Source organism: Barbus barbus (genome assembly GCF_936440315.1).
Source record: "Barbus barbus genome assembly, chromosome: 10".
NCBI classification, from domain to species: Eukaryota; Metazoa; Chordata; class Actinopteri; order Cypriniformes; family Cyprinidae; genus Barbus; species Barbus barbus.
Window position 1 is genome coordinate 9847243 of NC_136738.1, and position 27522 is coordinate 9874764.

General features: G+C 37.8%; 1 protein-coding gene across 2 annotated transcripts in view; it reads left to right on the top strand.

Moving 5' to 3' along the window:
• Positions 1-27522, top strand: part of LOC306876330 (myosin light chain kinase, smooth muscle-like) — a 112143-nt gene that overhangs the window by 50090 nt on the left and 34531 nt on the right. The window contains exons 3-11 of one of the 2 annotated variants that reach the window (XM_079427414.1): positions 10402-10609; positions 11445-11490; positions 14227-14392; positions 14469-14634; positions 14976-14997; positions 15764-16266; positions 16733-16936; positions 21384-21518; positions 25609-25761. In XM_079427414.1, coding sequence (XP_079283540.1) covers positions 10402-10609; positions 11445-11490; positions 14227-14392; positions 14469-14634; positions 14976-14997; positions 15764-16266; positions 16733-16936; positions 21384-21518; positions 25609-25761 — 1603 coding nt within the window. Of the gene's footprint in view, positions 1-10401; positions 10610-11444; positions 11491-14223; positions 14393-14468; positions 14635-14975; positions 14998-15763; positions 16267-16732; positions 16937-21383; positions 21519-25608; positions 25762-27522 lie in introns of both variants that reach the window. The other variant, XM_079427415.1, reaches the window with a different exon arrangement.

Below are 27522 nucleotides of genomic sequence, written 5' to 3' on the forward strand. Positions count from 1 at the left end.
AGAGACCTTTTTCTGGTTCTCATGAGAACAAGTTACATTGTGATCTAACATCTCACAGTATCAGACTTGAGGACTTTAGTTTATCTGTTCAGCTGCCCTATTAAACAGGAAATGACTGTCTGACTGACATGCCAAATGATCAACCAAAACCTGTGTATGTTTTACAATACGCTTAAGGGTGTTTTTTTCTGAAATCGATTATAGTAAAATGATCAAGCTAACAATCTTATTGTAGCATGTGCATTTGACATTTTACAAGATGCATCAGCAGTGCATAAACAGACTGTGGGCAATATGTGGCCATGTTGTCTGAGATCACTGACCACACACACACAGAGGGACAAGGACAAAACCATAAGAAACAGTATTACTTTTATAGTGTAGGGAGATATGCTCTAAAACTCTTCATAGGACCTCACCAAGATCCAATTCGGCAGCAATCTAATCAGGAAAGAGAATCCACAATAAAACTGTCAGACACCTCTCTCGTAGGAACGGAGAAGCACATAGCTCTTTTATTATGGCTGGAAAGAGCTACGGTGGCAACGATATATCATGCTTCAGACGTTAGGCCTAATTTTAGTTTTGGAAGACTGGAAGTGTCTGCGGTTATTCAATCTATATTGTATAGAAAACGTTCAGAAGACAAACAATATAAGTCATTATTCTGTAAGTATTTGGGAGTGGTGCCTAATATAAAGAAACAGGTTTGGTTTTGTTTATTTTGAATCTTTAGTTGCTAAGTGCTGACCCAAGTCAAAAGAGCACACTCCCACGTGTCTTTGTCTTTAGATATGGCTGGGCTCTCTTCTTATAATCAGTGGTGGAGCCAGGATATTTGTGACAAGGTAGGGGCCAAACAGACTGGGGACGCAGAGCATTTCGAGGGGGTCCCCAGGTTAAAATCAGGGTGGCCAAAGGAGACCCCTAGCTCTGGACAGCTTATATTTTAATATTAGATTCTTCCATGTGCTTAGAATCCAGCAAGCATCAATTATAGATGTGATTGCTTAAAATACCATGCCTCTTCTCAAAATGGTACATGATTTCAGGATAATTAATGTACTGTACTTATAATGTACAAGACTTGCTTAAGTTTAATACTATTAGTTTGTCACTAACCTGTACAAGCCATAGTAATAGTAGTAATGATGATCTCTTACTCTCACTCTGTGAGAGGCAGTGAGACACTGACTTTCTCAAAATTGGGACTGAACAGAAGCTTATTGGAAACAGATGTGGTAGACTTTTACTTCCACAAACTTATTGCTTTTCCTCTTTCTTTCCTTTCTCTCTTTCTTATTAATCTTTTTCTGTCCTTTTTCATTACAGCAGTTCTAATGCATCAGTTGTTTCTAATTTCTCACTATGTATGTATACAAAACATTTGTTCTTTAAAATATGTTGATATATACAGTATATTAGTTTCTAAACAATAATATATCTGTTGCAATATCTGAAGTCAGCTGGCTAGACACCTTTTTAAGGGCATAAACATACTCCAATACTCAAGGGGGCAATAGAGTTCACCTAAACAAAATATATTATTATGGAGTTAGTTAGAAATTTCAATGGATTGTCTGTTTCCATTCAAATTGTTGTTACTCCATTACAGTACTTGGCCTAAAACAGAAATCTAGAAACTAGAATTGTTTGCATTTACATTTCAGATATGTTTCAGATATAAGGCCTAATAAAAGGTTAAATGTTAAGTAAAGGTTGTTCCAAGAAGAAAAGAAAAAGGGAAATATATATATATATATAAAACAACATTATGGGGTGCACCCATACCTGTTTAACGGTATTGTGGGAGTTCACATGTATGCTACTCCAACTCACCCATTACAAAAATTCAAATGCTAGTTTTGTAATGAAATGTGAACATATTTAAGCATAAACCTTTAGTTCAAAACGCTTTAGATTAATTAGAAACATAAATTTGCTCTAATATGCTCAAACGTACAGTATACCTGATTATGCATTTAAATAAAAGCCTTTCACATCAATATTAAACAAGCTATTTTGTTGTGCCATTTTGGTAATATCTATACAGAAAAGAGCTTGTGTTGAGGTGTGGATTGAGTTCTATGTAAAAGAGAGGAGCATGTGCTAATGATATCAGTGTGTTTGAGTGCTCTGGGAGCCTCTGGACTGATTGTACTGCAGTATTTCAGGTGCATGACCTCGCCAGGTTTTAACAGCGAAGGTGAAGCCAGGAAAAAGTGATAACAAGAAAGAGAGGGAGAGAGAAACATGAGGTTGAGTTCTCTGTCAAACAACAGCCTGATGTTTCAGCCCACTACCCAGTGGAATGTGAGTGGTGCGTATTAGTTTACTGCATAAACCTTCATGACCTGAGGGGCGTTCAGAGCGACGGTGTGCCACCCGTTAGAGCTATGAGAGGCGGTCACATTACATGAAAGGGAGGACTGTATTAAAATGAATCTCAGTTCTGCTTTTCCTTCCTCACAATTAATTCAACTTAAACTGTTTAACACATTTGTTTTCGTTTTTGGTTGTGTGTACCCTAAAGCCTCATCAGTCATGCTAAGTACCCCTGAACTCCACCAAACTAGAAATGAGCACTCGGAGACAAGTCCCATGAAACATATGTTAAAATAAAAGAGCTCAAAGACCTGTTGAAGCAAGCTAAATGGCATAAATTGCCACAGCAAATAAGTTTTTTATCAAATGTTTGCTTCGTTGACACTATCAGTTAAGGTTTAGTGTAGGTGGTATGATATCTGCAAACGCAACAAACCATTTATTTTCCGAACTGCCATGATACATACAAAAACCAATGTAATAAAACGTTGCCAGATTTACATTCATATTTTTAAGTGAATATAAGCAAACTTTTAATGCAACTCATTGGACATTTCATGCTGAATGCTGCTAAATGTGCAACAAGCAATGTCATCACCGGCACGTTTTTCCATTGAGGCTGGGTTGTCTAAAACTATTTCAATCATATAACGCAAATGGTTTAGTAAATGCATGTCTAGTTTATTTTCATAATAGTCAGATTACACTTCATTCATAAAGTCTGTGAGTGGATTGTTTATCAGAGAGTGTGGCATGGGTATATTACTGAACGGATAGCTCAGAATACACTAAATTGAGCATATAGTGACTCTTTTATAATATGTGGTTAGTAGCTATGTGCTATGAAATGTTTTGGCTGTATTTCAGTAACAGCAGGTCATTAGTGAATATTTGTCTGAGGCCCCATAATGAGAGCCAGGTGGGACATCCCCAATACTGACTCCAGATCAGCCCAGAGACCCTCTGAACTCTGCGTGGAGCATCAGTCTGCACCCTTATTTATGAAATCAACATCTCAGACTCCAGAATTCATCAACGTTGTTTTAGTTGGACGGTTGTCATCATGTTTAGATTACAAACAAGAAATGCCTGTCATTGAAAAACAAATTATATCCCATAAAAAGCATGCAAGGAAAACATAAAAAAAAAAAAAAACTTCCCAGCTGGACATTCTCTGCAGTGTGTCTCGGTTTGGCTTCTAGATGAGAAATTTTGTGAGACGCCTCGGAGCATGTCTGAGCAGTATGATGTTCCAGGCAGCAGAATAAAGGGTTAATTAAGAGATGAGTGGGTTTTGAATACTAGTGATCTTGGTGCATAAAAAAAAAAAAAAAAAAAAACCCTGATTATTGACATATTAGAACAAGCTGGGTAAGTGGTCTTGTTTTATGCTGTTGTGGTTGAATGTGCACATACAGTGTCCCTGAAAAGTATTTGAACACTTACTGTAAGTCACAATGTATTATTGTCAATGCACTAGCCACGGAGAGTGCATTTAGAAGTGTTTGTTAAGGTTTGCTTAGCTATAAGTATGAGCATAATTTAGTAACACTTTGATTTAAGGTGTCCTTGTTACATATACTTTAATATTTAATAACAATAAATTATACATAATTACATGCAAGTAACCCTAAGTAAAACCATAATCCTAACGCTAACCCTATAGTAAGTGCATGTACTTAATTAATTACTCAGTACTTAAATGTATAATTACACCGTAACAAGGACTCCTTAAAATAAAGTGTAACCCGTAACTGTTATATTAAGGGTTAAAGATCTGAACAAACACCTAAAAAATTCTAATTCTTCCTCAACTCATATCATGCTGTTTATTGAGGAGGTGTGGTATTATTTTTCTAAGAGACCTATAGACTAGAATATCATACAGGCATGGGTAACAGACTTATAGCAATAATAAATCACCCAGAACACTGTCAACCCAACACAACATCATGGCAAATCACAAGTATTTTTTGTTTTGGCGAAATGGTGGCTAATTCGTGTCACTTATACGTTCTTGTACAATCTGCTTATGCCTCTGTGATGATTAATTTCCTTCACAAACAGCGCTGTTGTTGTTACCTCACTTGTGAGAAGTCATAAGTTGTTAAACTATGTTACTGATAAAAGTTGCCAGAGTAGCGCTAACAACGTTAGCACATATGTTAGCGTGTGTAAACTGTCACTGCGTCCAAAAGCTCTAAAATGCTGCCTTTGGAGGCAGCAAGGCACATCCGAATCCAAATTCTGCTTTACTTCCTGTCTCTGGAGGTACCTTCTTCTGATCGAATTTTGAAGGCAGCATAGATGTATCCTTCAATGCCTTTGATATCCCACAATCCTGTGCATTCCATTCCGTGATGGTTAAGCTAAAAAAATAAAGATGACATCTAAAAGTTGCGTTTGGAGGTCAGTTTGTGTGTAAATGTAAGAAGTGAAGTGAAGTGACATACTGCCAAGTGGTGACCCATACTCGGAATTCGTGCTCTGCATTTAACCCATCCAATGTGCACACACACAGCAGTGAACACACACACACACACCGTGAACACACACCCGGAGCAGTGGGCAGCCATTTATGCTGCGGCGCCCGGGGAGCAGTTGGGGGTTCGGTACCTTTCTCAAGGGCACCTCAGTCGTGGTATTGAGGGTGGAGAGAGCGCTGGACATTCACTCCCTCCACTTACAATCCCTGCCGGCCCGAGACGCAAACCCGCAACCTTTGAATTACGAGTCCGACTCTCTAACCATTAGGCCACGACTTTCCATGTATATTTCTGACTAACATGTTGCACTTTTGATGTTATTTCTAATGAGATAGTAGTATTAAAGTAATATTAATTTAATTATGACCAAAACTCGTTCTATTTTTTTGTAGATCATTAAACCGTTACGCTGCCTCAGAAGCCTGTCAGAAATCAGTTTCATGAGGTTCCTTCGTGCAAAAACACTGCCTGCATAGTCATAGACTCATAAGGCAGCGAGGCAGCAAGTCAGCTGCCTAGGCTTTCGGACGCAGCCTGTATGTGCGCCTGTGAGGGAGAAAGTGGGGGAGAGATAGAGTAGGCTGTGTGCTTTCCATTCATAATAAAACAGAATTGTATGGCAAAAACATGGAAATTATCTGTTGTTTGTATCCTATTATTTACTAGATTTATTTATTTGGCCAGTGTCATTGTGGGTTAATTTGCTGTGTTAGGCTGTAAAGCTTTGAAATAACTCAAATCATTTGGCGAAGTGATATGGACATGTAATGTGGTCAAGATCTGCCTCAAACTATGTTCGCTACCTTAGAACATTCGTCAGCCAATCAGATTTAAGCATTCAACGGACCCGTAGTATAAGCAAGCTATCATGCACAATCTTTCATTCCATATATATTCCAAATTTTATTTGAATCCTTTTAGCTTGCAAAAGAATAAGTGAGCATGTTCTCTAGTTTAGAGCCCCTGGGGAATCCCGAAATGTGACTTAGGAGGATGCATACTTCTGGAAATAAAGCAAAACAACAAAGAACACAAATAGCGATAGCAAAGTAGTCCTCAGATTTCATGTTCATTATTTACAGCAATAATCTGACATTAATTCAGTCTCAAACTGAATAATTAGTGGAAGTTATTAATTAGTGGAAGTTATTACTCCACCACATAACATTATTACCAACAGTTCTATTATTGAAACAACGTGATTCAAACCACAAATGTGTGACAAAGCTACTACAGATTCAGGAAACTGTCGTGGCTAGTTAATTTCTCTAACGATGCATCATACTTGGTGCTTAAGCAGAGACAGCAGCAGAAACACACACCGCAACAGTTGGTTGTGAGTTTAGTTTGTGCAAACACCACACGCATTTTCTTCATAAAAAAATCACAATTAGTATCTGCTTATAGGTGAAAACAATAGTGTCTTCTCTGTTTCTGGCTCTGCTGAAGACTTACTTGCCCTACTTGTAATGTCAGTATGAATTTATTTATAGAAAACAAACAAAAAAGCTCAATTTTTGTGCAAACAACCCTGTGTTTTTCCTCCCCTCAGCATCGGATGTGAGTACTGCTGGATTTTTGAGGTAGAGCTCTTGACCACAAGTCTCAGAGTAAAGACTTCAAACTGAGAGAGTGTACACAAGAAAAACCAGCAGCCGACATAGAGGAAATTCCAGCGCTGCTCTCATTCAATAGAGAATTCAGAGCTAATATTGCTATTTTTGGGCAAATCTGCACTAAAGTGGACCTGTCACCGTGAGGTAACTTTTGATGCCAGTCTTGACGTGCTCCTAGAAACCCTTGCTGTATGGTAAAGTTTTTCTTCTCATTTTAGCCTTGGAATTTTGGAAGGGCATCTGGAATCAATCTATTGTCTACTAAGCCATCAAACCGTATAAATTTGTATATTCGATCTGAAATCCATTGCAGCTTGGAGTAGTTAGCAGTTTCCTCTGATTTTTGTTTCATGTGAAGTGGATGTGCAATACTGCTGGTTTGCAGGATTGGTTTTCATGATTTTACTCTGGTCCTCTTCCAGTGTGCAATGTTAAACAATTTCACTGAGATCTGTGGAGACGAGACATGCCAGCATTGGTAAAAGAGACTCTGAATGGAGGGAGATTGTCTATATGGCGTCCCTATTAGACATGGTCAGCACGCAGATTTGCAATGGTTGACAGAACTGAGAGAAAACAAGCAGAAAGAGATCAATGAAGTGAACAGGAGAATGTCTGAGCTCTGAAACACAGTTGTACCGCTTCCATCCTAATGACTCAAGCATTTGTGCTCGTTCTATTATAGACGGATCAGGTGATCCTTTCATCATGATGATCTATAACCGATAGACATTTCAATGCTGCAAAAGACAAAGACTTCTCCGGATGAATGAAAATAATACATGATTAGTGCGGTACATGCTAAGGCAAGTTCAGTCCTAATTTTGCTAAGCAAGTTAAGGAAGTTTGCAATTCTATTCAGTCACAAAGTCAATTTATAGACTCATCGTGAAGATGTAATTTTTGTGGAATCAAAACCACTCAGAACAGAACATCTTCGCAACTGTATAACAACCTGGCAACTACCCTAACATTGTGGTTGCAGGTTTCAAAAAGAGAATGTATATATTCCAGCATGTAAGTGGATATACGGAATTATTATAGTACTTCTGTGTTACCTTAGTGATACCGTAGTCTTTGAAGAGGTGCCTTGCTTCTGGAGGGCCAAGCAAGCTGCTGGTTTAGCTCCAGCCCTGATTAAACACACCTATAGCTCTCAATGTCTTTTAGATTAGATCTACAACAAACACCCAGGCTCATCTGAAAGCTGTACAATTAAGGCTTCATCTGGTCTTTCTTTTGTTTTTTTGGGGTTTTTTTTTTTTTTTTAAGGCAGCATATCATATCCCACTATCCTGTGTTTTCCAGTCTGTGATTTTTTAAATAAAATCTAAACGTTGTGCTTGGTGGTCAGTTTGTGTGTTAATGTATGCTTTTGAACAACTTGTTTGAGCAATTTTGAGCAATAAATAAGAATTGTAGTAATTTTTGATGATCACCAACAGTCTTTATTAGACCATTATGCTGCTTCATAGTGCATTCAAGTCCTCCTGGGAAGTTTGTTTTTACGAGTTGACAAGTCGTAATTATGCTGCAGGTGTGTTCAAGTCACTTTGGTCGGAAAAAGATGCCGATTAAACTTTTCTACATAAAATTCAACCATTGTTTTAAACTCGTCATCTACAATATGATGAATAAAGTTAATGTTCCCCTTCAGGAACTCGAGCTGCGTCGAAAACACTAGGGGAACACCTCCAGCATGACCACGCTCTGAATCACATGTGTAATCTGTCCAATGGAAGGGCGAGACGTCATGGGCGGGTGACGTAATCGACCAGGAAGCATAAAAGCACGTGTGGCAGAGCCGGCATCAGCTTTTTGTCATTCAGCAACCGCTACTCTGTGTGTGTATATCAATTGGCTGGAGATGCTGGCCGTGTTTCAAGCACTCAAACACTTTCTCCCAGACCTAAGAGACCACCACGTGTTGGTGCGCACCGACAGCACGTCGGTGGTCTCATACATAAACCACCAGGGAGGTCTGCGGTCGCGACCCTTGTACAAGCTGGCACACCAGATCCTTGTGTGGTCCCAGGGCAAACTCCTCTCATTAAGAGCAGTGCACATTCCTGGGCATCTCAGTGTGGGAGCAGACGTTCTGTCGAGACAGAGGCCGAGGCCCAGGGAATGGATGCTTCACCCCGAGGTGGTGAAGCAGATATGGAGAGTGTTTGGCCAGGCACAGGTGGACCTGTTTACGACTATAGAGTCAGCTCAATGTCCCCTCTGGTTCTCTCTGACTCTTCCAGCTCCTCTGGGACTGGATGTTATGGTGCAGACTTGGCCGAAGCTTCGTCTGTACGCTTTTCCCCCATCGCTCTGCTCCCGGGAGTTCTGGCGAGAGTGCGCCGGGATGAGGTCAGTCTACTACTGGTAGCGCCATTCTGGCCGGGCCGAGTATGATTCTCGGACCTGATTTCTCTCCTCTACGGCACTCCAAGGGAGATTCCCGTCAGGAGAGATCTCCTCTCACAGATGTGGGGCACTATCGTTCACCCTCGCCCGGAGTTGTGGAAGCTGTGGGTGTGGCCTCTGAGGAGGCACAGCTCCAAGCTTCCGGTCTCTCAACGGAGGTTGCTGAGACCATCCTCCAATCCAGAGCTCCCTCTACGAGGAAACTGTACGCCCTGAAGTGGAAGGTCTTCACCTCATGGTGCTGAGGTTGCCAGCTCGGCCCAGCTAACTGCCCGATTGGTACAGTTCTGGAGTTCGTGGAAGGCCTGTTCCTCCGCAGGCCCCGCCGACTTTAGCCACTCGTGGCCCTTTTTCTCTCGCCCTCGTTGTGCTCCCGAGGGATACACACAGGCGTTCCCCTAGCGTTTTCGATGCAGCTCGAGTTCCTGAAGGGGAACGTCTCAGGTTATGTATGTAACCATGGTTCCCCGAAGGGAACGAGACGCTGCGTAACCTGAGACGTTTTTAATGTTTTTGCTTTTTTCTGTTTTTATTCAAGTTATGAAGATGATGAAAACTGAATTATTATATGGTAATTATACAGTAATATAATATGTTGTGTAACTTACATCATTTTATTGTACATGACAAAAACTAATTATTTTATTAATTTCAATAAATTTACAGTTAATACAGATGCTGCATATCTACAGTCTTTGGCTTCATCCAACTCGGAAATTCGAGGCTTAAAGAAAATTCAGAGTTTCCCACCTGTCATAATGACTTGTGGTGGCATCTGACTTGAATGCATCATCAGAAGCCTGTCCAAAATAAATTTAGGGAGTTATACCTTCAGGTGCAAACACTGTCTGTGAAGTTATGGGCTGACAGGGCAGCGAGGCAACAAGTCAGCTGCCTAGGCTTTTAGACATAGCCTTGGATTACAAAAAACATTCAGGCTGTTGTGTTATGGCAGGCTGGAGCTAAACTATGGAAGAATTTGATCTCCCAGGAGCTGGATTGGGCACCCCTGGTATTACTATAGCACTATGTCCAACAATCCATGGTAGTAATACTACCATGGTTAATTTTTTGCACTTTTTCATATATATAACCATAAATACTGATAGAGAGGTGCTGTAACTGATATGAAATGTCTCTTGTTCATCACACAACACACACACGTGAAGTGCTCTCAGGAAATAAGCAGGGCAACACTGATAATCAGTTACTGAGTAACTAATATTGAAGGCTGTTACCGTTACTGTTCACTGGGTTTTAAGCAAGCTCAGAGTGCTATTCGTATTTGTCCCATTGAACCTTTAAATTATGGAACACAGTCTTGGTTCGCTTTACGCACCCAGCAGCTTCCTTTGGTCAGACTTAGGAATGCTAGTGACTTGCCATAGATCTGTGTCTCACTCATTTGCTTGGGCAGTCGTGTTGACTAATTACCGCTGATCTAATCACTGCGTTGTGTGCCTCTGCATCAGAGAAAGACATGGTTATCTTTATGTATGTTTTGACTGATTTTACATTTCTTGGAGTGTTTATCTCTGTGTATATGTGATCTCTGTCAGGTACGTGGTTTTCCTGAGCCCCAGGTTTTCTGGTTTAGGAATGGGAAGCTACTGATAGCAGGAGATCATTATTCTATGGAACAAAGTGCCCGTGGAAGCTTTAGTCTGGTGGTCCAGGAAGTCCAGGATGATGATGGAGGACGGTACACCTGTGAAGCTGTCAATGATGCTGGGAGCTGCCAGGTTACAGTGGAGATCATCGTGAAAGGTAAAGCATCACCTTGATGGGCCTGAGGTTTATCTTGAGTGGGAGCTCTAGAAAGATCAGGGAAAAAGATTCATGTTAAGATTATAAAATAATTATGCTGTAGATTAATAAATAAATAAATACCAACAAGATAACACATTTTCAGAGAATATATGTTGAATTAAGTTTATTTGTTGTACCTCATTGGAAAATGTGTGTTATTTGGCAAAGATTAAGTTTTTTTATTTTTTTTTCATTATGCACATTTGCATAATGACTACCTACTGGCATCTTTGGCAACAGTTTTTTCTCTGTTAAGGCAAATAAATAAACAAACAAACAAGCAAGCAAGCATTTTATATCCCTATACGGATATGAATAATCTCAGTAAATACAAATTACATCACACTGCAGCAGAAACCCTGTAAATATTACCGTGTAGAATAAACACAACCTTGCAGTTTACCCTGCAATGCATACATGTATACTCAAAAGTTTACATTATAGTGTATTCTGCATTTCTCATTTTACACTCTTTTTGCCTACAGTAAACTTATCCACAGTCAGAGATGTAGCATATACTGATACTGTACTGATTTATAGACTAATAAATGCTTAATTAACTTCCTCTGGCATACTTCACAAAAACACAAACATATGGAGCTATTCAAGTATTTTACTACAAGCAGCAAATAATAGCATCCCTGCTCAAGCCATGTTTATGAAGGAAGAAGAAGCAGAGAAAGAAGAGTGGGGAATATCTGCTGTTTATGTTTCTAATGAATTCTGTGTGCTTATGGATAAGTGCTTACTTTATATTTAGAGTATAATGAATATCCTTTTTCATCCCACACAGGAAATGCAGAGAAAAAATACAGTCTTCCTTCCTCCAACAGAGCAGGGTGAGATACATATGCATGCATGCATGAATACGAAATACACAACATACTGTAACAGGGCGAACGAGACGTGAGACGTGCGGATCCATGTGCAAGCTTTTATTAATAAACATAGTCAAATAACAGGCAGGATTATAAAACAACAGCAAACAGGTATGGCACGGGCAAGACACAAGAGTATTCCTAGAACAAGCGTGGGTCTTTGATCGGTGAACAATATCCAACAGGGTGAGGCAGAGAGATAATCCAGGTAAACAAGCAGTGGTCCAAGAGAGGTGCAAACAGAGTCCAAACGGCAAAGGGTTATTCCAGGAAACACGGGCAAGAATCGAAACACTAGAAAACACACAAGACAAGGCAAGACTAAGACAACAAAGAGGGTTCCGTATAGCAGCTAAAACTAGGAGAGTTATAAATGCAGAACAATACTGGAACTAAACCGAAAAACACAGACTGGATCGGTAAGGCAGCTAATACTAGAGGAGTGCTATACGCCAAACAATACTCGGCAATGACAGAGAGGAAGTCCAAGGCTTATAAAGTGTGTGTGATTGTGTGATCAGCTGTGTAATCAGAGCAATGTGAGATTAGTGACAGCTGTGTGTCGTAGGGGTGTGCTCAAAATATCGATTCTTAGATACATACCGATATAATAAAAAAAGATACAGTATCGATATTCTAGCCCTTAGTATCGATACTCCGCCCAGCCATTAGGGGGCGCAGCGGCGCCCGCGAGTTTCAAAAAAACTCATGGAAAATGTTAAAGCAAGATGTAGCATTTAAAGGTGCCATAGAATGAAAAACTGTCTTTACCCTGGCATATTTAAATAATAACAGTTCTGTACATGGAAATGACATAGAGTGAGCCTCAAACACCATAGTTTTCTCCTTCATATGTAAATCTCGTGATTAAAAAAGACCACTGAAAAACAGGCGAATCAGAACATAACACCGACTGTGACGCAACAGTCGGGATCACTACGCCCCCAACATTTGCATAAACCCGCACTTGTTCTAAGCCGGCCGAACCATCAGAAGCTCTGCAGGTATTGTAAATAAACAAGCGCGGACAACAGCGAAAATAACAAAATAAATGTTATGTTCCAGGCCGTGCAGGGGGTGTGAAGTGCAGGGATGGGTTGGTGTCTGTATTCAGAAAGGCACAGAAAGCAAATAACCCGAGCCACTAAAGGGACATGGTTAGCTCCTTGCTAGCGGTAGCCTGTTACAGTACATAAGATTTCACTCTCAGTAAGGAGAGATGAGGATGATGGCGAATGACTTACAGATCCTGAGCACCACTGACAAGCATCTGATCTTGTGAAATGTGTGGTAAGTACTGTTGCTCCATAATGTAAACATAGTTTGTGTGATCGCGTCTCTTGAAAGTGAACTATAACACGATCGATGGATCGTTCAAAAGCAGTTTCAATGCCTCGCATATTAATAACGGCTCCCTGATGCCCGCGTTTTATATACAGTATAATTACCCGACGATATAACTGCGAGAGAAAGTATTTAAATATATATTTTCCTCCCTGTGCTTCCTTCTTGCTGATGAGCCGTACTGTGAAACAGCCAATCAGAGCAGAGCTCATTATTATTCATGACCTTGCCAAATAAGCCAATAACAGACCGTTTCATTCTAGGGAGAAATCCTAGGGTTGTAAATGGACATGTAAAATCGTTTCTGGAGATTTTTTGCCCTTACCTAAGCCACATACCTTCTGTGTAGATATCAGAGAACAATTTAAAATACTGTATCAATGCATTCTATGGCACCTTTAAGTGATTTCATAGTGAAATATGTTATGGCAGTACATGGTGTCACAAAAAAGAATTATAAGAAGATTTAATAAGAAGTTAAGAATAATAAGAAGAAGATTTTGTGCTTGTGTGAGCTCAGACTGTACCCTTGGAAAGTTAAATGTTGACTTGTGGTAATTTCCAGATTAATACAATTTGTGTACAATTAATCAGAGCACTTAAAGTTGCAAATATTTAAGCAAAATGCACTTTGTTATAATGCACTTTTGTCTTCATTAAATTGAAGAAAAATGCAGAGTTCTGTTTGTTGAGTAAATGTGTTCAGCATTAACTAATTGGCTCTGGCCCATGTATTTTTATTGAATCGTATCGAATCGTGTCACATTGTATCAAATCGTATCGAGACAGCTCTGTATCGAGGTACGTATCGAATCGTGACCTGTGTATCGAGGTATGTATCGTATCGCCAGGTTCTCCAAGGTATACAGCCCTAGTGTGTCGTCAGTGCAATGGATGATGGGAAATGTAGTCCAGAGGTGACGTGCAACAGTAGTGTAGTGCAAGAGTCAATGTGGTGAGCGAGTGACCTTTGGTGGTGAGTAAACAGAAGTTCATAGACCGGATTCGTGACGCATATCCTTTTGGTAATGAGTATACCCTGTTTAACCATTGATTGATTGATTGATTGATGGTACTGTCTAAAATAAGTTTTGTTTTGATTTGTTTTTTGTTTTGCTTTGCTTCAAAACAATTGTTAGTGTGATTAATCTTAGAGCTGGTCAGTATTGAAAAAAAAAACACCTGACACAAATTGATAAACTCACATTTGCATATTTAATTAACATTTTGGCCTTTGCTGCCAGCCACCTGCGGATATAATTAGACCAAATTCACAAGAAACAGCATATTAATGTAATAAATTTGTATTCTGAATTACTAGTGTTACTCATGTTTTCTCTCTTCTGTCAGCAGTGGATCTCTGGGTGTTCCTGCAGTAGAGAACAGACCCAGTATCTGGGGTGAAAGCCCCCCGAAATTTGTGACTAAACCTTCTCGCCTATATCTCAAAGTGGGACAGAGCGGCAAATTCTCAGCCAAGATCACGGGACGACCCCAGCCACTGGTGCAGTGGTATAAGGTGAGACACAATTAAAGAGCATCTGAAGTCACAGGTTTGGTCATAGTGTATTTATCCACTGCGTTTCCTCTTTCAGGGAGAAGAGAAGATCCAGCAGTCAGATCACTTTAACATGTTTGAGAGGTCAGGAATGCATTTCCTGGAGATACGGCACATGTGCTCAGAGGACGCTGGTGTCTACACCTGTCTGGTGGCCAACAGTGCCGGGAAAGCCTCTGCAACCGCTGAACTCATTGCTCAAGGTAACACAGAAAGATATAGACTGATAGAGTAACAAATAAGGATGAGCGGCAATTTCTCCAGGGGTTTTGAATAAAAACTTTTGCTCTTTTTTGCAAAGTGTTTTGTAAATGAAGAATTAATTCTCATTATTTCAGCACACAGTTGCAATTTTATTTCTCATATTTTGAAAAGAGTTGTTTGCATATTACATCTCACAATTGCAACCAGAGAGGGCCGCCAATAAGGCTGTATAACTACAGTATATGGGTTTAATTAATGTCTTAATGTTATCCAGTTCAGCTAAATAACTCACAGTTCAGATTCTGAAGTTTTCATTGTATATTCTGTTGTTCTTCTGCAGATGGAGATGCTGAAACAGTCACGTAAGTGAAGAGGTTTTATTTAGTCCTTTTATTTAGAGCTTGCAGTTATAAAGTGACAACAATATACCAAATTTAAAAGACAAGACATAATTTACACATAGTATTTTTTTTTTCATTTAAAGTCTAAAGAAATCAACCACTTCTGATAAATATTTAAAAAATACATTTTATGTAATCTACATGTTGAATCATAACTGGCATAAACATGGTGGGCCAGTTTATTTCTGTATGCAAAATATAATTTCTTCTTGTAATGTTTATTATTTTTATTTTATTTATTTATTTTTTAAATCTCTTGTGCTGCTCGTATGACCTTAAGAGCGATTCACTCTACAGCATTGATTTTCAATCTTTGAAATGATTCATGAAATGACCACCAAATACGATATCTCGTGTTAGTGACCCTCATCCTAAAATTAAAAAAAGTCTTCTATATAGTTTCTTCAGTAAAGACCCAAATAATACGGAAAATATTTAGATTCTATTAAATCAGGTGTTCCCCTAATATTTATAGTACAGTATTTACTGTATTGTACTGTTATAATATTGCATTTATATAGTTATTTACTTGTGTATTTACTTGTTTTAATCACTTTATTTATTCATTCATTTATTTATTCTGTAAACATTTCCAGAGACCCTAAGCACTCCCTTGTGGTCCTCCGATGGTCCCAAGACCCCAGTTTGAAAACTCCACTAGCTCTAGTGCATCTTTACAGTCAGCAATGCCTGTTCACTTGACTGTTCACGATCTTTCTTTCCATAGCATGCCAAAACCATCTCACGATATCGCTACACAATCTGTGGTCAAGCACAGCACCAACGGTCTGGACACTGAACAAAAAACTTCTGGCACATCCATCCGAACTGCAACCGCAAAGATACGCGCACCGCTGTCCATTGCTACTGTAGCCAGTGTTCACTCTGTGACCAGAACAGAGGCACCAAAAATAACATCATTACCATCCTCACAACCTATCAGCAAGTCCACAGATGGAAGATCAGCAGTTGGTCAAAAGACATCAAACTCTGTGAATGAAAGAAATCAAAACATTGTAAAGAATGAGTCACATGGCATAAGAAGAGCTTGGGATTCGTTCAGAGCTCCAGAAGAGATTCCTGAAGCTTCACGGCTGGAGTCCAGCAGAGACGCCCGCCAGGAAACCAAAGAGAGCAAAACAGATGTTCTAGAAACTCCACCCAGTTTTGAATCCCAGCCTGAGAGCCAAGAGGTTGTGCAGGGTGAAAAATTAACGTTCAGATGCCAAGGTGAGTTAGTGAAAATGACTGAAATGACTGGAATCAAATATAGAGTTGCAGGTTATTTAGTTCTGAAAGAATGGATGTAAAGCTTTTGTCCGTGTTACGAATCGCGATCGCAGAAAGCGTTCGAGAAACAGTATCTCTTCCGCAGCTCGGTACGCTTTCAACTCGTTTTTTTAGTCTCAAAATGCACTGTAAAGATGGGTAAAAAAAAACTTGGCTAACTGCGTTTAATATAAATGTAAACAATAATCAATTTTATTTGAATCACAATTTAAATATTAATTGTCTAAAAATAGTACACTTGTTCCTTTTTTCAAGTATATTATATGTATATTAAATGTATACAAATGAAACATTTACATTTAAATTTTGAATACAATTTTTAAGAAGAACTGTAGATGTTGTGGGAAATTGTGTTACTTTGTATCAGAGATTTATCTAAATGTTGAGCTGCTGTGCTCTATCTCAGTGTCTGGGTCTCCAGTGCCGACAGTGAGCTGGGTAAAAGATGGAGCTCCTCTCAGACAGAGATCAGGCGTCAGCACACGACAGGAGGGCAGTCTGCATGTCCTGTGTCTGGAGAGCGCTCACATAACTGACACGGGACAGTACGGCTGCACTGCTGCCAACAAAAGAGGAAAGACTGTGGCCCACTGGAGCCTGACTGTCAAACGTAAGAACCAGTCACTTTATACATCTACATTTATGGACTGCCATTTAAGTATAACAATAAAAATGACAATTGATTGTTCATTATAAGGTAACATGTTAAGCAGTGACATCTCTGTCCTGTAGTGTGTCATGTTATTAGATTTTTTTAAATTCTATTATTTTTCTACAAACATTTCATAAGCTCATATTGGTTCAGAGACTATATTAAATTATTTTATTTCATTTTATTTTTGCAAAGAAGTTGCAGTTTATTGTTTTTGAGAAAAGTCAAGTCCTCACCTTTATTTATATAGCGCTTTTAAAAATACAGATTGTGCCAAAGCACTTAACAGTATCAAATTGGAGGATAGAGTGTCAGTAATGTGTAAAAATAGGATTAAACACTCAATTTTCAGTTAAGGCATTTCATTATTTAATTCAGAGATGTTATTGTCTAGCTCAGTTTAGATTAAATAGTATCTGAAAAATCAAATTGACAATAATCACTAGAAATTAAGTGTCCCCAACTGAGCAAGACAGAGGCAACAGCGGCAAGAACCCTCTGTGACAGAATGGAGAAAAAAAAAAACCTTGGGAGAAACCAGGCTCAGTTGGCGGGCCAGTTCTCCTCTGGCCAGGAGATTATTGTTTATTTATTGTTTACTTATTGTTTTAATTAAAATTTTAAATGTATAAATGTATTATATTTCTATTTTATATTGTTGCAATTTCTAACAATAATAATATTATGTAGTTAGGTATTTTATTATATTTTTAGATATTTTCTTTTATTTTTAGTTTTATTGTATTTAAGTCGAGGTGTTCACTGGGGATATGTCCCCGGGGCTCATCCAGGTGTTGATCAGAGAGACATCATCTCCCGGCGCCGATCCACCATCTGATCCGGACATGGACTGAGAAACAGAATAAGAAAGAAACAGGCACATATTAGCGTAGATGCCATTCTTCTTACGATGTAACGAGTACATTGTGTGTTATGGGGTGTGTTCCCGGTTCCGGTTGATCTAATTAATGTAGCCTAACAATCCTTTAATGGATTTGAATAATAGAAGCATATTAGTGTGTTATGTGTAAGCCAGGTTAAAGAAATGTGTCTTTAATCTAGATTTAAACTGACAAAGTGTGTCTGCCTCCCAAACAGTGTTAGGTAGATTGTTCCAGAGTTTGGGTGCTAAATAGGAAAAAGATCTGGCCCCCGCAGTCGATTTTGATATTCCAGGTATTATCAAACGGCCAGAGATTTGAGAACGCAGCAGACGTGGAGGACTATAATGTGATAAGAGCTCACTCAAGTACTGATGAGCTAAGCCATTCAGGGCTTTATAAGTAGTTAACAAGATTTTAAAATCTATACGATGTTTGATAGGGAGCCAGTGCAGTGTTGACAGAACCGGGCTAATATGGTCATACTTCCTGGTTCTAGTAAGAACTCTAGTTGCTGCATTTGGGATCAGCTGTAGTTTGTTGATCAAGTGTGCAGAACAACCACCCAATAAAGCATTACAATAGTCTAACCTTGAGGTCATAAATGGATGAATTAGCATTTCTGCATTTGACGTTGAGAGCATAGGTCCCAATTTAGATATGTTTTTGAGATGGAAAAACGTAGTTTTACAGATGCTAGAAACATGACTTTCAAATGAAATTTTGCTATCAAACAGCACACCTAGGTTCCTAACTGATGACGAAGAATTGACAGAGCAGCCATCAAGTGTTAGATAGTGTTCTAGGTTATTACATGTGGGGTTTTTAGGTCCGATAATTAACACACTATTTTTTTTCAGAATTTAGCAGTAAGAAGTTACTCGTCATCCAGTTTTTTTATATCGACTATGCATTCCGTTAGTTTCTCAATTTGGTGTGTTTCACCGGGCCGCGAAGAGATATAGAGCTGAGTATCATCAGCATAACAGTGAAAGCTAACACCGTGTCTCCTGATAATATCCCCCAAGGGTAACATGTAAAGCGTGAAAAGTAAAGGCCCTAGTACTGAGCCTTGAGGTACTCCATACTGCACTTGTGATTGATATGATACCTCTTCATTCACTGCTACAAATTGATGGCGGTCAGATAAGTACGATTTGAACCATGTTAAGGCACTTCCACTAATGCCAACAAAGTGTTCTAGTCTGTTTAAAAGAATGTTGTGGTCGATAGTGTGGAACGCAGTGCTAAGATCCAGTAGCATTAATAAAGAGATACAACCACGATCAGATGATAGAAGCAGGTCATTTGTAGCTCTAATGAGAGCAGTCTCAGTACTATGATACAGTCTAAATCCTGACTGGAATTCATCACAGATACAATTTTTCTCTAAGAAGGAATATAATTTTGAGGATACTACCTTTTCTAGTATCTTTGACAGAAAAGGGAGATTTGAGATCGGTCTGTAATTAACTAGATCTTTTGGGTCAAGTTTTGTTTTTTTTAATGAGAGGCTTAATAACAGCCAATTTTAAGGTTTTGGGGACATATCCTAATGACAATGATGAATTAATAATAGCCAAAAGAGGATCTATGACTTCTGGAAGCAGCTCTTTTAGTAGTTTAGATGGAATAGGGTCAAACATACATGTTGTTGGTTTAGAGGATTTAACAAGTTTATACAATTCTTCCTCTCCTATAGTATAGAATGAGTGGAATTGTTCCTCAGGGGATCTATAGTGCACTATTTGATGTGATACTGTAGCTGACGGCTGCATGATTACAATTTTATCTCTGATAGTATCGATCTTGGAAGTAAAGTAGTTCATAAAGTCATTACTGCTGTGCTCTTGTGGAATGCCAACACCTGTTGATGCTTTATTTTTCGTTAATTTAGTGACTGTATTAAATAAATACCAGGGGTTTTGTTTGTTTTCTTCTAGAAGAGACGCAAAAGTAATCAGATCTAGCAGTTTTTAATGCTTTTCTGTAGGATATGGTACTTTCCCGCCAAGCTATACGAAATACCTCTAGTTTTGTTTTCCTCCAGCTGCGCTCCATTTTCCGGGCTGCTCTCTTTAGGGTGCGAGTGTACTCATTATACCACAGAGTCAGACTATTTTCTTTGAACTACTTTAAGCGTAAAGGAGCAACTGTATTTAAAGTGCTAGAAAAGAGAGAGTCCGTAGTTTCTGTTACATCATCAAGTTTTTCTGCGCTGTTGGATATGCTGAGGAATTGAGATAAATCAGGAAGATTACTTATAAAGCAGTCTTTTGTGGTAGAAGTGATGGTTCTACCATACTTGTAACAAGGAGTAGAATTTACAGTTTTAGCTATATGGAGTTTACACAAGACTAGATAATGATCTGAGATATCATTGCTTTGCTGCAGAATTTCAACACCACTAACATCAATTCCATGTGACAGTATTAAATCTAGAGTATGATTTCGACAATGGGTAGGTCCTGAAATGTGTTGTCTAACCCCAGTGGAGTTCAGAATGTCTATGAATGCTGATCCTAATGCATCTTTTTAATTATCGACATGGATATTAAAATCGCGAAAAATTAATACTTTATATGCAGCCAGTACTAACTCAGATAGAAAATCAGCAAATTCTTTAATGAAGTCTGTATGGTTCCCTGGTGGCCTGTATACAGTAGCCAGTATAAACATCACAGGGGATTTATCACTAACATGTGTTTCTCTAGATAATGTTATACGCGGCACCATAACTTCAAACAAGTTATACTTAAAGCCTGCCCTCTGAGAAATACTGAGAGTATTGCTATAAATTGTAGCAACACCTCCCCCTTTACCTTTTGGACATGGCTAATTTTTATAGCAGTAATCTTGTGGGGTAGACTCATTTAAAGTAATGTATTCATCTGGTTTTAGCCATGTTTCTGTCAAACAGAGCAAATCTATGTTATGATCATTGATCAAATCATTTACAAAAAGTGCTTTTGTAGAACGGGACCTGATATTCAGTAAGCCAAGTTTTATCAATTGTTTCTCTGTATTGTAAACAGTTTTTACTTGTTGAACATCAATTAGATTGTTACTCTTAATTTGGTTTGGACATTTTCTGTATTTTCTAGTTTGGGGAACAGACACAGTCTCTATAGTGTGATATCTAGGTGAAGGAGTCTCTATGTGCTGAGAATTAACTGACTTCTGTGACGTGAGGCGGCTGGTTGGTTTAGCCAGTCTGTCTGCTTCCTGACCTGGGCCCCAGTTAGTCAAGTATTTCTAGAAAACTGCAATACATTTTTTAGAGATCTTTTGTTGAATATAATGCTCAAACGAACTGCATTTATTTGAAACAGAACTTTTATTAGAAACAATTTCCATGCCTTCACTGATTCTCTTGGTCAGTTTAATGCATCTTTTTAAAATAATAATAATTTATGGAAACTATTTTTCAACACTCATTTAATAATTATAATATTTGTATTATTACTGTGACAGTGCCACCTATTGGTTGGTTTCAGATGTTAAGTTATGTTTGTGTGTTGTAGGTGTGAGGGTGGAGGCGAAGCCCCCTGTGTTCAGCTCTCCTCTGAAGGATTGTTCAGTGCTGGAGGGACAGGACTTCATGCTGCAGTGCTCAGTGGAGGGCAAACCACTGCCTGAGCTCACCTGGCTGCACAACGGTAGGATCATACACTGTTTGAGAGACCACTCATCCAGTAATTCTTCAGTTTAGCACTCAGCAGAACTCTAAAATGTTCAGTAATATCAGTCAGATTAGTTTCAGTCTGAACTGCATCAGACGCCTCACTGTCTGTTCATTGATGCTGTGTTCATTCACTGCACTAATCTAGCTTCTTTAAGCCTGGCATTGTGTGCTAGTCTATCAGTATTTTCCAATTACAATTTACTTGATATAAACCCCTAAATAATAAATGGATACACGTACATATATTTTCCACTAAATATCACATAAAACCATTATAATTATAGTAAAACAAATTACTTGAAATAAAATTATTGTTAACTGAACTAAAACAAAATATAAAAAACATCTTAAACTCGTTTTACTAGTTGCCTAGGAAACATTTCTTGTTTTCATTTAGTTTAACTTTATGTAATAAAATAAGTTAAACTGAAATACAATCAATAAAATATACAGACATACAAAACACAGAAGCTAACAAAAAACAAAACAAAAAAATGAAATTAGAAAAACTAAAATTAAAATTAAAACTAAATTTAAAAATAAAATGATAATAGTGTCTTGATTATACAAGAAAAAACAGCATAAAATAAACAAGCTGCCATGGCCATTTTATTTTATTGGTCATCTTCTTGTGTAGGATTGTTTTTAATTGTTTTATTGTTTTTAAGCCTAAATAACTTGCAGTGTAGACCAGACTTAATGTCAGTTGTGTAAGGCTAAAAGTCGAACAGATATCAGTGAAGTGAACTCAAATGCATCGTGAGGTTTATTACAGTTTTTTCAAAAAGCTTACACACAATTTTTGAAACTATGGCTCCATTTCTCAAAACTCTACACACAAAACCACAAAACACACACACAACATACAAAACGTCACACACATCTTGCAAAAGCAAACACTTCTTTGAAAACTGTTTTAACTCTTCTAAAAATGGTATTTTTGCACACAAACGTAAAAAAAAATTGCCACATACATGCCAAACTACACATAGATTTGAAAAAATGTAAAACACTACTCTCGTGTGTCTTTTGCTTGTTCAGAGTGCAGTGAAGAACAGGAGTTTGTCAGAGCATTTGCACATACTGTACATGCATATGCACATACACACTGTATATACAGTATGTGTGACTGATGAATTTTACACAGTTATGCAACTGAACTGAATCAATACTCTTGAACTGTAGAATGACACTATTGACTTGTTAGAGCTGCTTTACAGCAGAATGTGAATTTGATACTACTGTGAAGCTGCTGTGAAACAATCTACAGTATATATATACACACACACACACACACACTGAATATGCATATAAAAGTCAGCTTTATTTTTAAAGCGCTTTGTACAATATATGTAAACAGAAATGCAAGGGTATAAAAAATATATATATATTTAAATAGCAAGTCTTGATTATTAAGTGAACAGTGTTTTACACATAATCTCTGTGTGTAGGTCATCAGTAAACGAGTGTGGCATTAAAATGTCAGTGTTCCCCAAATTAAACAAACGAGCTGTTAGTTTCGAAAGAATGTAGAGTACTTTCGTAATGTAGAGAACTGTGTTTAGAGTTTTGCAAAAAGTTTGTTTTACAATATTAAACTGAGTTTAAAGCATGCTTATAGTTTTGCAGACTTGGTCTAAAGATTAGGTATATGAGTGAATGGTTCCACTAAGTGGGCCACAAGTATCACTTTTAGTGTCCAAGCAATTAAAAAAAAAAACTCTAAATGAGTGGAATAACAAAGACTTAAAAGCACTCTATGACTATGAAGTTAAGCAGCCAATTTTTAACCAGTAGAGGACAGTGATGTTTCATCTCCGCAGTGCTGTTTTCACAAATCTAAAAAAAGGAAAAGGTACTGGACAAAGTTGCATTAAGATCACTCTTTTTAGTCTAAATATTTCTGACCTATGTATGAGTTAGAAGGGTTATGAAGGTTTGTGTGTGTGTGTGTGTGTGTGTGTGTGTCACTCTGTTCTCTGTCCAGCTAAAATAGGCTTTGCCTGTATTTAGTCTTTGCCTGTAATTGCTGTTCATGTGGAATTGTGAATGCAACCACAGTCTTATAGCTGAATTTTATAGCAACGACTATAGCAAAAGTACTTCTCTAATTTTGTTAAACTGAAATTGTATTGACATTTAATTTCAACATTTTGGGGTTCTTAAAGAGTCTGAACAATGCTGCCAAACCTAAAACATTCAATACAAAACAACAATAATCTAAAATGTCACATTATTCCACCATCTAATAACAATTTAAAACAAACCTAAATATTCCATCCATCCATTCTACAAACCACTTGCGTTATATGAGGTTACAGGGATGTTGGATATACAAAACTTAATTTTGTGTAATACGTCTCACTGTTATATCTGAAACACAATGATTTTTGAAGTTAGAGTGTTGTTCACTGCTGAAAACAGCTTATTCCCAAGTCTCTGTGATATTGCTCTCTAGATGTGACTTGGGTCCCCCGCTGTCTATTGGATTTTTTTTCAGCTCTTCATTAATGCCCTTTTTTATTATTGTCTGTTTTTGTCAACTCCACAAGCTGCGTGTATATGTACGTGCATGTGTACTATATCATTAATGTCTGTGCACTCTTAAAAATAAAAGTTCTTAATAAGCGTCTTTGGTTCCATAAAGAACTTTTAACATCTATGAAAACTTCCCATTGCACAAGTGAAAAATTCTTGAGTAAGAAAAAGAAAAAAAGAGTCATAAGCAATGGTAATAATGATGCCTGTCTAAGCAAACAATACTAATAATGATGTAAATTATAGCATATGCATGCTAATGTTATTTCTAAGGATTTCTCTCAATGTATATTTCAGTGGACTGTTTTTGTATTGTGAATAGATCTACTAACACGAATTTACAAAAAGGGCTGTTTCTGCCTACTTCAGTTATTTGCCATTTGGTTCAACAGTTTTAATTCCATATGAACAGTAGATTCTATGTGCTGTTCTGGAGCAGACTACAGCCTGGATGAATATCTATTGAGTTTGATTCTGGGTTTCCCTGAGAAACTGAGTCGCAGCAGGGGCCTTTGAGCAAATATGAGACCTTACAACCATATAAAGGCAAAACATGCATCACTCACCCTGAAACATTACGCACAGATGGACTCGGCAAGTCGGACATCTAAGAGAGAGAGAGCTTACTGCGTCTGTGCAGGAGGATTTTACAATCCTTGGAAAAACGGGAGTTTACAAAAAGAAGGTTTTGCTCATGATTTTGAGAGGAATGCTCTTTGAATCCCGGTGGTCTCAGGCACGTTTAGCAGCAAAGCCATTTACAAGCAAAAACATTTAACACTGAGAATTATACTGCAAAGAGACAAAGTATGAGTAGCATGGTTGTATGCTGTTCTGTATATTTCATATTTTGACAGATGCAATCACATACTTATCCTACTAGTGCCACCAGAGGGCATTATCACCGGAGATCGAAATTTAGACCAAACTGTGTGTTGGTTAAATGCCTGAAATAAGGTCTGTGGTTAACATGAACTCAAGAAAAAAGTTTGTGTTAAAGTTTGTTTCCTTTCTTAAAAAAGGTAGTTGCTAACAAGTGTCTAAATGGGAATACAGAGGTTTTCTGGGACATTAAACATAATCACACTGAACAAAACCCATGCACTGACTAGTCCTCCTGTTGTGTTTATAATCATGATCATTTAAACTCTCAGAGATTTACTTCTGCTGATTGAACTTAGGCTTTAAACTTTTGTTGGTTACACATAGCAATAATAATTTTTCTGTAATAATCCAAAACAATGGAAAAATCATACTGGGATTTTGACAAGGAGCAAACCTCTGCATCAGGCTAAAAACATATCATAATCACTGCCGTGCTCTATATTCTCATTATGATCACTCCTTTGTTAGTGTATTAGCAATTTTATCTACATCATTTTCACTCTGTCCATCTCAACTGTTGCATAATTTATTAAGTGTCATCCACATCTCTGTCTCAGTGGGATATGTTATGTTACAAGTTTCTCAGAACTTGATTTGTTGGTCAATTACTGATAGAGTCTCTTTTTGTTCTGTATTTTCAGATCAGCCCGTTCCATTTTCCCACACTGTATTTGAGAATAGCATGGCTCAGCTGACAGTTAAGGCAGCTGTTCTGGAGGATGCTGGCGTGTATTCGTGTGCTGCAGTGAATGATCATGGCAGAGCTGTGTGTACAGCTCATGTGCTGGTTAAAGGTAAGACACACGTCCCCTTCCTCTGTATAATTATTTGCCAGTATATTCAGAATTTTATAATCTTTTTTTTTTTTTTTGTTATGACAGCTAGTTTCAGCTCTAAAATGAAAAGAACTGGCAAGCCAAACTTATTATAAACAAAGTTCATATCAACAAAATAAATGCGATCCTGATTTTTTTTAAGCAAGAAAGTAATCTGTTATTCTGGAACTTCTTCAGAATCCTGATTTATGTTCTTTATCTAACGGCAAGATAAAGAAGATGGTGTTTTTTGGAATTGTAAAAGTTATTATATTCTTCTGTCAAATGTTCCAAATATATTTCTTCCCCCCAAACTCAGAAGGCATTTGAGTCATAAAAAGCAAGACTTGTGAGTTTTAACTTCTCTCATACACTGCAGGAGGAGTTTGCTATGTGTTCAGCTGATCAGTGAATATTGTGGATGTGTTTTCTGAGAGTTATTTTAAGGTCCTCAGGATTAGAGAAACATCTGCTCTCTTGCAGTCTTTGAGGCTGTCTAATGGTGGAGGTTCCATGTTCAAGTGGGTTAAAAATGTAAAATACCAATCTTTTCCCACACACATACATTCTGCAGTGGCCGTATCTGATCTGAGTCTCAGAGGACAGCTTGAAGAGGAATTACCCTCTCTCCCTAAAAATCTGTTTCAAAACTTTTTCACTAATGTGTTTTCAGACAACACGCATAAATGTAAACATGTGATACTGCATTTAGAGACAATGAATATGTAGGAAGGAGTATTTCAAAACAGTGTATAAGGACATGATTTATTTATTCCCTAAATAGATGCTGCAAACACTGCATTTTTCACTAAACCCTTGAATTGTCATGGTGGTGTGAGTAATACCTTTGAAGTAACATATAAAAGCATAAAGAATGTCCAGTTTGCTGTCTAGCTGTGCTAGATATATGCATCTGTCCTTTGCAATACGTATTTTACCTGGGAAAAATGGTGACGTTCAATACTTATTTTACCCGCCGTAAATGTAAAAATAGATGTTTGATCTTTGTCTAGTTTAGTCTTGAAAATCTAAATGGCGCAGCAATATGTCCTTTGCATGCAGTCTGATTTTCATAGTATTATTACAATACTTAAGCAGCTTCACAAGTGCTGCTGAATTGAACGTCAGCATTGCTGTAATTTGGTCACAGGCAGCTAGTTCATATTTCAACTGTAAACATCAATAATTCTAATGTTTTAATGAGCAGCGCAGACAGTGAGTATCTATGGAGACTGAGGTTGAGTTTTACTCAGCACAGTGCACTGAAAAAAAATTGGGTAACACTTTAGAATACTGCTTCTTACTTACTGCATAACTAATAAAGAATTATTGAAGAACTAACAGGTAATTATTCATTAACACTTAACTCACTACTGTTAACTACTAAGGAAGATGTGTTAACTAATCAGTATGTAATACAATTTTATGATTGCGTTAAGTAACAGTTAGCTACTATATAAAAAATTTATTGTTTAATACGTCCTTAAGAACTACAATTAGTTATCTACTAGTTAAGGTTCAAGAAAAATAACTATGAAGTAACTACTAATGAAAAGTCATACACAATTAAATTGAGTTGTGACCCTCTCATATAAATGTTATTAGCAGTAGTAGTAGTATGAAAATGCAATATTAATAAATGCAATAAATTTTATAGAGGTTTTGCCTGTGTAGTGAATTGTTTTGTGAGTGTGTTTTGTAAGAAATCTGCTTCCGATAGGAACCCCACCACCACTCCAT